The sequence below is a fragment of the Archocentrus centrarchus genome, chromosome 19 (assembly GCF_007364275.1).
Source record: "Archocentrus centrarchus isolate MPI-CPG fArcCen1 chromosome 19, fArcCen1, whole genome shotgun sequence".
Lineage (NCBI taxonomy): Eukaryota > Metazoa > Chordata > Actinopteri > Cichliformes > Cichlidae > Archocentrus > Archocentrus centrarchus.
The window spans coordinates 24968384-24981735 of record NC_044364.1 but is presented as its reverse complement, the minus strand read 5'-3'; the positions used below and the strand labels follow the sequence as shown (position 1 = coordinate 24981735).

Here is a 13352-nt window from a genome sequence, read left to right as displayed (position 1 = left end):
ACTGTTAATTAGAGCCAGTATAGTTGGTCCCACTGAATCAAAAGCCTCTCTAAAAAGGCGAGATGGAACACAGTCTGTGGGAGAGTTTACAGGTCTCATATTTTGAATCAACTCCTTTAGTGTGGAGAGTGTGACAGGCTCAAACTGCTCAAAGACAGCTCTGCTGGGAGGAGGTGCAGATGAGTCTGTTTCAGGCTGAGGTGATGAAGGCCTGAGGGCAGAAATTTTTTCCACAAAAAATTTCTTAAAGTTTTCGCACAGTGCAGGACAGACCTTCGCTTGGTTCACATTACAGCGAGGATCAGCGAGTGAATTAAAAACACTAAAAAGAAAATGAGGCCTGTGACTGTTACTTGAAACAATGTTAGAGAAATAAGCAGACTTTGCATATTTTACTGCTTTCTGGTATTTCAATAAACAGTTACGCAGGATCTCTAAGGAGACATGGAGCTTATCCTTTTTCCACCTTCTCTCAGCGTGTCTGCACTCACGTCTGAGAGCGCGGGTTGTCTCATTCAGCCAGGGCTGGGAGGAAGGTTTGGTGCGTTTGGTTGTAAAAGGGGCAATACAGTCCAGTACAGCAGTGCAAGCAGATATAAAAGAGTTAGTGAAGTCCTCGGTATTCAGGCTCAAGCAAAAATCCAAATTGCTTAAGTCAGAGTTTTTAAAAGCAGCTGCAAAATCAGCAGCGCATGAAGAGTTAACCAAGCGCACACGACGTGTAGAGGATACTCTATTTATCCCAGAGCTGGGGAGCGCTGCTGTAAATAAAACAGGAAAATGGTCCGATATACCACAGTCACGTATCCCTGTGATGCAGACTCTAAGTCCATAAGACAACACCAGATCCAGTGTGTGACCTTTTTCATGAGTGGGACCACACACGAGTGTGTTAAGTTAAAAGAGTCAATAAGCGAGGCAAATTCTTTAACCAGTGGACCACTCTCACAACACACATGAATATTAAAGTCACCAACAATTAAAATACGGTCATATTTTAGTATGAGACCCGTCAGCAAGTCAGCAAAGTCACCGATGAAGTCCTTCGTGCACTTCGGTGGTCGGTAAATCACCGCGCAGAGCACCGAGGGGGAAGAGTTTATCTCCAACAGCTGCAGTTCAAAGCTGGCGTACAGGTCTGCCGAGACCTGACGACAGCGAAAACTGCATTTAAATATTGAAGCAAGTCCTCCACCTTTTCCAGAGATCCGCGGGGAGCTGAAGAAAAGAACAGCCGGGAGGTAAAAGTTCGGAAAAAGGTGCAGACTCACCAGCATGAAGCCACGTCTCAGTCACAAACATAAAATCCAACTGCTGTGCGATGAAAAAGTCATTGAGAAGGAAAGTTTTGTTGGCTAACGATCTAGCATTTAGTAGGGCCATTCGGATGACCAGATCCTTGTTAGCTGAGGCCGGGGCCCGCTTCAAACAGGCGAAGGTTAGCATGGTTACGCCGCCTCCACGATCCCGCATCCTGCGCCAGGACGAGGGACGCCAAGTCTCCAGGATGACAGGTGGGACAATCGGCCTGATCCAGCGACGCCCGAAATCCACAGGCAGCCCAACAGCCTTGAGGCGGCAAAGACCACCATCCAGGGGGTAATGAACAGACAAACCCAGGAGTCTCAGGTAAGTTTTGACCCGCACCGGGTCAAAACATGTGTGATTGCAAAAAAAAAAAAAAAAAAACACCTACTACCGTTGTGTTTGCAGCGACGCTTTTTCTTGATAAGCTGGACACACTGTGCAGTTTATGCAGCATTTTTCCAACTGTGAAGCGCAGAAATTCACATCACACTTTTAATCTGAAAACATTGCACATTTTCATCGGCTTAAAATATTCAAATTTTTCCTGATATTTTTGAAGAAAAAATATCATTTTATATTTTATTTAATGTGTTGAGGGAAACGTTGCTGTATTCTGGCCATTCAAATTCATATTGCTGATTAAAATTTTTTTAATCCTGTTCAGCCCACGACTCAGACTGTGTCTTCAATTTTGGCCCATCCTGTGAGTTTGAGTTTGACAACCTGGGTGTAGGGGATGGAAACCAGCTAAGGTAACTCATGAAACATTTCCTTGCATCTTGCTGAATTCAGTGAATCCACAAAAAAGCAGTAAACCAGAGCAGCTGCAGAACAGGTCAGCTGATCACAGCCTTTCCAAATCCAAAGTTGAAAGACACCACCAGGTGGGAGGAGAGAGAAATATGACTGAAGTCTCCTCAAATTATGAAGAGTGCCTGTGGATGTTTAGTCTGCATCCTAAAAACAGTTTCATGGAGAACTTTACATTAAACTTTGGCTGCTGCCAATGTACCATGTTGTGGAATGTACAGTTTTGTTATGACATGACTTGGTACTTGATATGGTTGCATACCAACTGCCATTAATTCACTATCAGGATAACACATCTTCTCCTTGACAGTGATATCTGCAGGATTACGCCATCTGTGGTTCACAAATAAAGCCTGACTCCCACCTCATTTCTTGCCACTAGTTTTAGCATCTGAGTCCTACTGTGTGAGAGTGAAACCAGATAGAGGCACATTACAGTCTGAAACGTTTTGATTCAACCAGGTTTCCAGTATACTTTCTGAGTCTTCACCAATATCTCCAGCTCATCACTTTTGTTGGTCAGAGTTGACATGATGAGTGTTGGCAGAAAGGGCTTATATCTCCACTTTCAAGGCTTCACCTTTGCACCAGCATGGAAACCACGAAAACACATTTTTATCTCAGCTGGTATTTTCCAGATTTGCTCCATTTCAATGAAAAAAGGTCCTCTCGAGTACACTCTTATTCCACAGAAGTATCTATCCATCCAACAGTACAAAACAAACAAACAAACAAAAAAAAAGATCAAGAAAAATACAAAAAAAAACAAAGTTTGAGTAAAGATCAGAGCTACCAGACTTTGCTGCTACCAGTTGAAATGCATGTTCTAGGAAAAAAAATATGTTATGGACCAACTGAAGTCAAAAAACAGAACACCACTTGGATCCAGATGAGGCATACTATTCCTCCCAGTCACACCCATCCAGGTTTGACTGTCATTGCCCACATGAGCAATGAAGTTCCCAGAAGGATACACAAGCTCAGATAACACCAAACCCTTACAGTTGGTGGGGAGCCTGCAGTAGGTGGGCCCATGCAGCTCTTTTGGTCTAAGATCCAGCCACCAGGCACTCTGCCTTGAGCCCCCATACTGACCTGGGCAGGGTGACTTAGTTCCTTTTTTGTTTTTTTATATAGGTTTTCTGAACTACTTCTTGTCTGGCCTTTCAGCCAGGACCAGTTTGCCTTGGATATCCTAACAGCATAGCTCCAGGATCAGTTCGGTTCACAAACCACTTCATCACAATAATGTGGCATGTCATGTAGTGCAGGGCTCTTCAACTCCAGGCCTCGAGAGCCCCTGTCCTGCAGGTTTCAGATGTGTCCCTGATCCAACACACCTGAATCAAATAGCTGAATTACCTCCTCAGTATGCAGTCAAGTTCTCCAGAGTCCTGCTAATGACTTCTATATTTGACTCAGGTGTGTTGAAGCAGAGACACATCTAAAACCTGCAGGACAGGGGCTCTCGAGGCCTGGAGTTGAAGAGCCCTGATGTAGTGCATTTTAATACTCTTTATCTGTATGCAGATAACTAACTAACCCATTAACTAACTACACTATCCCACAAGGAGTGTCATGACCCATTTGCTGACCCGAGGCACTCGGAAACAACCCTCTCCACTGGGGAAAACTCCAAAGTACTTGCAGCAAACCTGGGAGATATGAGTAGTTGTTTTTACCTTACATACTGAATTTCTATGTATACTTCCTTGTCTCAATAAATCATTGCACCTATTTCCAATTTCCTTGCAAAATATAAAGAAATGAAGACTTGTGCAGTACTGTATTTCTTCCTCATTTTACATAAAAACTCTTCTCCAATGTTACTAAATCGAGCATTTTTATCATTTCCAGGTTTACATGAAACTTAGAAACTTGGACAGATTCTCAATGTAGTCACACTCTTGAACTCTACTGTAGGTGTTGTGAGACATATTGCTACTAAATCTGTTACACGTGTACTATGGATGTAACATACCTTTCTACATAGATGCTTTTCTTGGTTCCCAGAAGGTAGAGGCTGTTAAGGATTCTATAGCAGGAGACTTGGACATCATCCACTGAAAAAAAGAGAGACAAACATGTAGGAAACCTGACATTATCATCCACAACACATGACATCTACTTACATATGAGGTCTTCTCCAAACATGTTCTGTCCAATGTGTTCAAACAGGGAGGAGAGGACAGGCAGCAGGGCAAAGGTGGTGTAGTTGATGATTTGAGTGACACCTCGCGGCTGGTCCCTGCTGTGAGTGAACTGACCAAGCTTCAGATTCTCCTGAGTCTTCTCCAGATCCTTGGCTGCGCTGTCGAAGTATGATCGTAAGGCCGCCTTCACTGAATCCAGACCAGTCTTCATCACTGTCCTGATAGAGTTAGGCTTTACATTAATATCTTGACAAGAGATGATTTTTTTCAACCAGGTGCACTAATAAAGCACTTAAAGAAAATATGAGGCACATTCAACAACTTTTGTGGCAGGAAATTTACTGCAAATTACAGCATTATTTAAGACACAAAACCACATCTTCAAGTGGAATCTAACATTGAGCAACAGGAGAATAGGAAATAAGTTGCCCATTACAAGACATATTGAGACAGCAAAGTTACTCTTTTAGAGTAAGCTCAGCAGTTTACATTGCTTCTGGTTTTTAGAAATATTTTGAAAGAGAGAGCACAAAAGCCTCTGTATGTCTTTACTCAACAATGTGCATGCACAGAGCTTTTCCTTCTAGTATCAGATCTAAGATATAACATAATATATTTGAATAATTTATGAAACTTACAGTAAGTTGTTCACGTGTTACCGAACAGAATGTAGTGTCAATTTCTTTTCCCTTTGATGTTAAGAAATACAGGGCAGGAAAAAACTGGTGCAATACCTACATTTAAGACCATGCATAGTAACAGTAAATTCATTAACATGCAGATTTTTCAGGATAAACGTCAAGATAAAAGTCAGCTGTTAGACTTCAAGTTAACATAGCAGCCTTGTTTGTAATAAAGCTTCCCTTCTCTGGATAAATCCTTTTGCTATTCACATAATCCTCATCAACATCTGAGCGAAGAATTCAACTAGTACAGTATATCACAACATGATTCTCCTTTATCTGCCTCTGCTTTGACAGCCTGAATTCCTATACCGTTTCCAGATGTGATTTTTTTTCAGATTCTCTTTTTATCCAGCCTCGTATTCTTCTCTCTGGTTGACTTACTGTAGATCTTTTAGAACCTTGTTATTACAGTCTTTTATAACTAGAAATTCTGTATCTTATCACTTAAGAACTAGACTAATTTATATTAGAGTTCAGTAGAGTTTGTAGAGAATTTTATGACATCCATATATTCAATGAGTTTGATTTTGTACTTTTTACTGCCAAACGTAACCAAGCAGTGGTGAAAATAAAATCAAAATGCAAGTTCAAAAAGGCAACAAAAGTAAAAAAAAAACCCTCCAAAATACAACACAAATGTTGGCCTTCTGGCTGACACACTTGTGTCTTATTCCATCTCAGTCCCTACAAATGCAGACTTTGCCACTTATGACATGAATGACCATTGAGCAGCAATGCTTTAATCATTGCAGACAGAGACATGATCTACTATATTTCAAATTTTGTTATTTTTATTTATCAAGGCTCAATTTACACTTGACTCAGCTGTCTCGTGACATGTGTGTGACCCATTCCAGCGACACAGACAAAGGAAAGAGGGAAAGGCCAACCGACAGGGTAATTAGCAGCCCCTTTTATTTATACCCAGCTGTTGATGAGCTACACCTTGCTAGAAATCTGGCAGGAGTATCACACACTTTCCAAAAAGCAATTAAAATATGCAACCAATTATATAAAAGCATTTATAATTACAACAATCACCCAACAATATTCATGAACCCATATCTACAGTAAAACTATATACCCATACAAAACCCTCCAAAACACCTAAAAAAAAAATTCCAAGAATTTCCCCACACAATTTCCACCTTGGTCTCTCCCAGGACCTTTAAATAAATAAATGTATCTGCTGGGATTGCGGCTGAGCTTGACTTGGTATTCATGTTTATTTTTTTGCATTTGTTTATCATTCCTTTTGCTTTATTCATTTATATATTTCCATAGCAATCTAAAAAGATTCCTATCATTCATCATTACTAGGTCACAGTTACCTGGCATCCAGGCTTTGTCCCAGTATCTGTAGACAATTGACGATGGAAGTGGCATTGTTACCTAGAGACCAAAAGGATCAGCTGTTAAACAGCAAATTCACATTATGCACTGCAAAGTGCTTTGTGCTTCAGACAGTATATGTCTTGAATGTGAAATGTTTGGCACAAAAGCACACTTACACAACTGTTTTCATCAGTAGGAGCTTTCTGCTCCAAATGCTCAAAAAGAAAATGATGTTCCTTACAAAATAAAAAGTTTAGAAGTGTGACTGTTACACTTACTAATTTTACCCTGTCATCAGTAGCTAGAAGCACCAGTTAAATGCCAACACACTTGATACTGATGTGGGTATTTGAAAAAAATTATCTTTCAATTATAAAAATTAATTGACCATTTTTGAACCTGTAGAACCGGAACATCTTTTTTTCTTTGAGGACACAGTGATGAGTATGCATACTCCCACAATACCATGCGTGCACAAACCCTTAGGGATGTCACGAGAACTCATACTTTTGAACTAATTCATTGCTAGAAAAATTAGATACTGTTGATATTTTGCATTGGAGTTTCCTGAGTTGTGAAATCAACTCCATCTATACTACACACAATGTTCACAGACTGCAGAAGCTCCATTTATTACTGTTCAGTCTGGCAGCATATATGAGTGTAGGTGACACCCCTACAGATACAGACACCAGTTATAAGTTAACTTATGAAGGTCCTGTGTTATACATTGCAGGTGCTCAAATTTAAGCATTTAAAGGTAATCTGTGGAGTTTGTAGTAGTAGTGCTATGGATCAAGATACAGTCAGTCAGAAAAAGCAAGTTTTCATAGGACTTTTTGTAAAACTGTGAAAAACTAAGTACACCCTTAATACTTCCATAGGAATTAAGAGTATAAGTACCAGCCAGATGCTTCTCATCAAATGCACATCAAATTTCAGCAGTTTGCTCATCTGCAGCATTCAGGTATGTCCATCATGATCCCAGGAGTGAGCATCCCAGTAAGAAACCAATGCTATAAATACTATGTAATAAAAAATAAAAAATAAAAAAAACTATGAGACTTTTTTTTAATGCTGCTAATCTGATGTTTTCAAAGCAATGTAAAAATGTTGAACCTAGCTCCTGACCAACGAACTGGACTTTTCTACAAAAAAAACCCAAAAACAAAACAACACTCTCTCAGAAAGCAGCATAGTCTTTTCAGTATTGCTGCCATTTACAATAATCCAGTCTGACTTCAGTGAAATTTGGGAAAACATCAATGGCAAAAACCAAAACATTTGACAGGTGCTAAGCATGGCCTTACAACAAGTGCCAACATGGTTTGTGAACAAGACAAAAATAAAGAAAAAAAAAACTGTGGCTGTACAAATGTTTCTTTTCCCCTCTGATTTACCATCATCCTTTCACATCATCACACCCCTCTCATCTCCACTTCCCATCTTCGGTAGGAAAGTGATTACCAGGGCCAAACTTGATTTCAGGGGGTGGCCTGGACACTGCTCAGCATTTCATTGGAGGTGGAATGCCACTTGGTCTTTCTCTTGTGGGTGTCTTGATAGAACCTACATTTATTAATACACAAGCTACAGATGCCATGAAATGAAGGAAATTGCTCTGTTCCAACCCAGATATACTGTAAAGGTGCCAGGCATTCACAGTAGTCACATCCAAGGGAAAGAACATTCTGATGTACCACCGTTTGTTTTCGCATCTATGGGGATACATTGCAACACACTGATCCATGGGATCCACTCCTCCCACATACTGATTATACAGCTGAACTGAAAATGACCTTTGAATATTGAGCTTTTTTCTTTTTTTCTTGCTAAATCTCTGGGCTAATTCTGAAGGGTACCGTCCAGGGCAATATAGAGTGGTATGCAAAAGTTTGGGCACCCCTGATAATTTTCATGATTTTCCTTTATAAATCATTGGTTGTTTGGATCAGTAATTTCAGTTAAATATATCATATAGCAGACAAACACAGTGATATTTGATAAGTGAAATAAAGTTTATAGGATTTACAGAAAGTGTGCAATAATTATTTAAACAAAATTAGGCAGTTAAAGGTGTTTTTCCAAGCTACTGAATCATGGGGTGTACTTAGTTTTTCACGGGACTGCATAGGGCCTGTGACAAATTAACTCTTGCAAATGTTTCCACTGTTTGAAAGATCTAAAAGTGTTGGTAACATGCCAAAATAAACAAAACCATTCCAAAAAACAGGGAAGCAGACTGCAAGCTACAGTAGTAAACAAGGTTGCTGATTTCAATCTTTCTCTTTAGAGAAATTTTATTTGTAGGGAATTAACTCAGCACAATGGTTACACTGTCCTTACCAAACAAGGATATCCTATGTCTGACAAGAACTCCCAGTTTGCAGAAAAGACTGAAAAGATTCAATGACAGGTTAGAAGAGGAAGCAGAATGGAAAGAAGAAGAACATAAAAGAAAGTGTGAGGCAATAATATGAGTGGAACACAGAGCAGAAGAGTCTACAGTGCCAGAAATTCAATATTTAGTCAATAAGACATTCTCAAGTTTTATTCTTTGCAAAAATCTACCTAACTTTTTTTTACTGTTGTTGTAACACTTGCCACTCTCACCTCGTCACCATCTCCTTTTCCTTGTTAGAGGCATGGCCGCCACTGCTGATTGGATGGATGGCTGTGGACAGGAAGTACAGCCTGTGATTTTTGAAGTACTGGTCCACCAATGGCAAGACAACCTGGAGGTGAGATAGTACAGATACAAATTGTTAGTGCTTGTCAAATAGATTTTAGTCTTCAGAAATATTTTTGGTCAGTTTTACTAAAACACATATCTTTCTATACACAGAATTTATAGTGAGTCACAACAATATTACAACATACACTAACACTGTGCAAGACAAAAGCTTAAGGGCCAGATTTGCAAAGCAGGGCAAGGAAGAGCAGACACACAAAACTCTATTTTAAACATCTGGGGTGAGGACACAGCACGAGATACATGACAAAGCCAGAGGTTTGAGGGATCTACCACACCAAATGCATGCTTGTTGTAATAACAGGTTTGACTTTATTTGACCTTGAAGAATAGGTGAGAGATCCAAAATAAGGCAACACTGTGGTTAGAAACCCCATATACCCTTCCTTATATGCCTACTGTATATGTTGTCAATAGAAATTAACGGCGGTAAGAAAGATAGTTTTAAAAGGCTCTATATAGCATTATTATCACTTTGACCTTGGGAAGAAGTTGTTGACTTGACCTCCACTCTACAACCCTACAAAGTCTGATTAGAATTAATTCAAAACCTTTAGAGCTGTCATGCTTACAGACAGAATGACACACATGTAAACACCACTAGACACTACCAAAAACATAGCCTCCTTGGCGGAGGTAATGAAACAAAGATTGACAAAATAAAGTTTGATCACCTTTCCGAAGAACTTAATCTGCTGCTCGTGAGGAATCTTCTCTCCCTTTGGTCTTGTTCCCAGATCTACAAGAGAGGCAGAATGCACTGAAATACACTTTGGTCTAATTAATTTAAAATGTAGTGTCAGAACTTTAACTCCAGAGGTCTTTACTGTGAAATATAAAAAACTTAAATTTTTGGTGCAACAACTTCACTGAATAAATGGAGTCAAACAAAGTTTTTTTTTTCCTTTGCATTTGCCTTATCTTGCAGTAGCATTTGCATTTGCAAGTCATGGAAAAGCTTGAAATCTATTGCATGAGCTGCTGCAGCTGTGAAGTTTGAAGTTTGAATTTTGGGCTTATATAATAAGTAAGAAGTGTAAGGTAAAGTAAATCTGAATAATCTTTTCCTTAAACTGGCAGAGCGTAACTGGTATTTAAGTTGCTCTTTTCTATTTGTACCATTCATTCCATTCATACCAACCATTCATAAAGTGCTTTAGTTATTTATTACACTTCAGACCCTTACTGTAGCATACACACTCACACTGATGGCTGCATTTGGGGTTCAGTATTTTGTTAAGACAGACTTTGAATGCAGACTGCAGGAGGTAAGTAGATGACCCACTCTATCTCCTGAGTCACATCCATAATTCCAATATAACTGGAAAGAATGTACAAAGGGATGTTTCCTAGATTTTTATAATGGGGTGGCACAAGGGGGACCAAGAAAGAGTTAGATAGTGGGGTACTGGGGAAATCAGAGCATTCTAGATTAATGTTCAAAATTAAATTCAGAAATAAATACCAAACCAATTTCTTTAACTGGTTCTACAGAGCCCAATAGTCCCTCCTTCACCAAACACCCTAACTACCTTCAGAGATTTTGCCCTTAAACCATTCCTTCCCCCAAAGTGAACTCTGTAGATCAGATCCCCAGACATCTGACAAACAGCCCCGCTTGACTGTGACTTCTGGACAGGTTAAGAGACAGCTGGAGAAACGACACCAGGGCAAAGCTTTTTAGGGCAAAGCTTTTTAGGACCTGTTTTAGCCAGCTGTATGTGATCTTCAGTCATATTTATATATTGTCTGTGTGGCGCTATGATATAGATGGAGGCAGAGAAAATAGATGCTCCCATTTGATTTGTATTCTACACAGAGGTCACATACAACTGGTGCAACTACTGTCTATTTCACAATCAAATAGTCTGAATGTGTGTTACTTTTGGTTTTGATACTCAGTTTCACTAGCAGAGGGCACTTAGTGCTTAATGCATCAGTAGCTGAACCATAGCAGATGACTAGTCAGTAATGATGGCAGACATTAGACCAAGTATGCTCTAGCAATAAAATAATTTCTGTTTTTGCAGGTAAGCTGGTTGGAAACATCACTTAAAAATAGACGACAGTAGAATAGTAAGTTGCAATCATAAGTGCAGTAAAAATCACAAGTACAGTAGCAATCATAAGTGCCTTAGAGTAAATGGACTAGTTCTTATATAGCGCTTTTCTACTCTGTTTGAGCACTCAAAGTGCTTATACAACAAAGATATTGAGCTAAAGAGTAAATTGACCAGTTTGTATGTTTGTAAGCCTGAATTGTGCTCTTAAGATGGTGGACGTGAGTCAGTGGCGACTGCAGCAATTAACAAGAGAGCTGTTTATTGTCTGTAAAAGCTAAAATAATAAGAGTAAACTGCTGAGAGAAGCATATGACTGTTTACTATCAGAACTGTTTGCTATCACCAGAATTAGCAAGCGGGTGCAGCTATCAGCACTACCAACTGGTCGTGTGATAGCTAGGGAGACCCCCAATCACTCAGAGTGCAGCCTTGTAGTCTCTAATGGATGTCTGTAGGTGATTGAAATGTTCTGGCTTAGACAGCAAAGAGCCTCACAGCAAAACTAAGAGGCATCAAGATGGCATGTTTGACAAGATGAAGGAAACTGAAAAAGGGGATGAAGTGGACAGTTCTATACAGACATAGCCACATACATTCAGAGGTTGTCCAGGTCATGTTTGTAAATGAGAACTGGTTCTCAAACATTTTACCTGGTAAAATAAAAAGGTTAAGGAGAAGTCTAGGAGTGGACACCAAAGAAAAGTGCTGAGCACATCTGCACACCACTCTATTGAAGAGTACAGATTTTCCATGTAAAATCCGACCAGAGCAAACACAAACTTTGCAAGAGGTAACTTTGAGGAAGGAGTTTAAAATCTGTGGGCATATTGGGGCTAAGAGGGATAAGTTATCCTATCTCAGAGCAGTCCATGTGATTGAAATGGGGATTGAGAGAGAACACTCAGAGACTTTAATAGTTGAAGCAGTAATTATATAGAGGCACTACAAGGTAGACAGCCCAACAGAGCTTTACCATCAGCTACTCAATGTCTACAAACTACTCTGAACTAGAGCTGGGCGATATATCGAGTTTTTAAGAAATAGATATATTTTCATATGTGATGAGACAGATGAGACAATATCATTTACATCAATATAGTCGCATTACAAGCATACAGTACTTGTTTGTCTCTGCCCTGCCTCTCTCCCTCACGGCTTCACCCGTAAATCATGCAGGAAGCAACAGCATGGCACTGTTGCCAACTTAGCAACTTTGTCGCAAGATTTAGCAGCTTTTCAGTCCCCGCTGGCGACTTTTTTGTACCAAAAAGCAACTCGCGAAAAATAGCGACTTTTCCTGGTGACATCAGCAACTTTTGGAGAGTTTTGGAAACCTGAAATCCTCTGCTTTTGCCATGTTTTGTGTACATACAGCCTTTGTAATGCGTCCATTCGTACGCTTTGGCATCGCGTGGACCCCCAAGATTTCCTGGTATACCACAACTAGATAGCAGAAATTGGATTGTCCCGTACGTCACGTGAGCTTAATAGCGGAAGTGGGTCTTTTTGGGTGCTTGCAGACGCTGCATTGAGCGGGTGGGCCCGTTGCTGTGATATGTCAGCGCATATGTCTATGGATTTACTGTCTAGAATCCTGCTGACTGAAGGATGGAATTTTGTTCATTCATTCTTTTTACATGTTTTGTTATTTGCACAGATTACTAGATGTACAGGTGTACACACAGGAGGGAGCACTTTGCAGTGAAGTAGACTTCACCAGACTCGCTTTTTAAAGAATAAGTCAGCCTTTTCCTATTTTGCTCTGTATCTTTTCCGTTTACATTTTAATAACACAGCTGTGAGTTTTTTTTTTATAGAGAAAAAAGCGCTAATTTATTTGAGAAGCATTATTATTTAAATATGCCAGTAGTTTATTTTTGAGCAATTTATCATGTACATCTACAGCTGCATGTTAATAAAAATGTCTGTGTGATGTTTGCGACATATAGTTTTGACTAAGAAGTGCCTTTTTGTTTATACCTTTTGGAAAGAAAAAATATTGAGCTATTACTTTTGGTCCATATCACCCAGCCCTACCCTGAACATTGTACTTCATGCCATTGAGTCTAAAATAAAACTGGAAAGCAACAAATGAGGAGACTGATGAATTGTACAGCAGAGCCACCATCCAGTGTAAGCTTCTGGACTCCACCACAACAAGTTACTGCATTTATGCTCCTCTTCTGTAGTGCTAGCTAGATGCTGAAGTACTGCGACCACAACTTACAGACATCTGCACTGGTCT

The 13352-nt window shown here is 39.7% G+C and overlaps 1 protein-coding gene across 1 annotated transcript in view; it reads right to left on the bottom strand.

Moving 5' to 3' along the window:
* The window catches only part of ryr2a (ryanodine receptor 2a (cardiac)), a 375294-nt gene that overhangs the window by 123669 nt on the left and 238273 nt on the right, over nucleotides 1-13352 (bottom strand). The window contains 6 exon segments of the mRNA XM_030754826.1: nucleotides 4100-4181; nucleotides 4251-4489; nucleotides 6289-6349; nucleotides 8639-8688; nucleotides 8906-9027; nucleotides 9719-9783. Of these exon segments, the coding sequence (XP_030610686.1) occupies nucleotides 4100-4181; nucleotides 4251-4489; nucleotides 6289-6349; nucleotides 8639-8688; nucleotides 8906-9027; nucleotides 9719-9783 (619 nt within the window).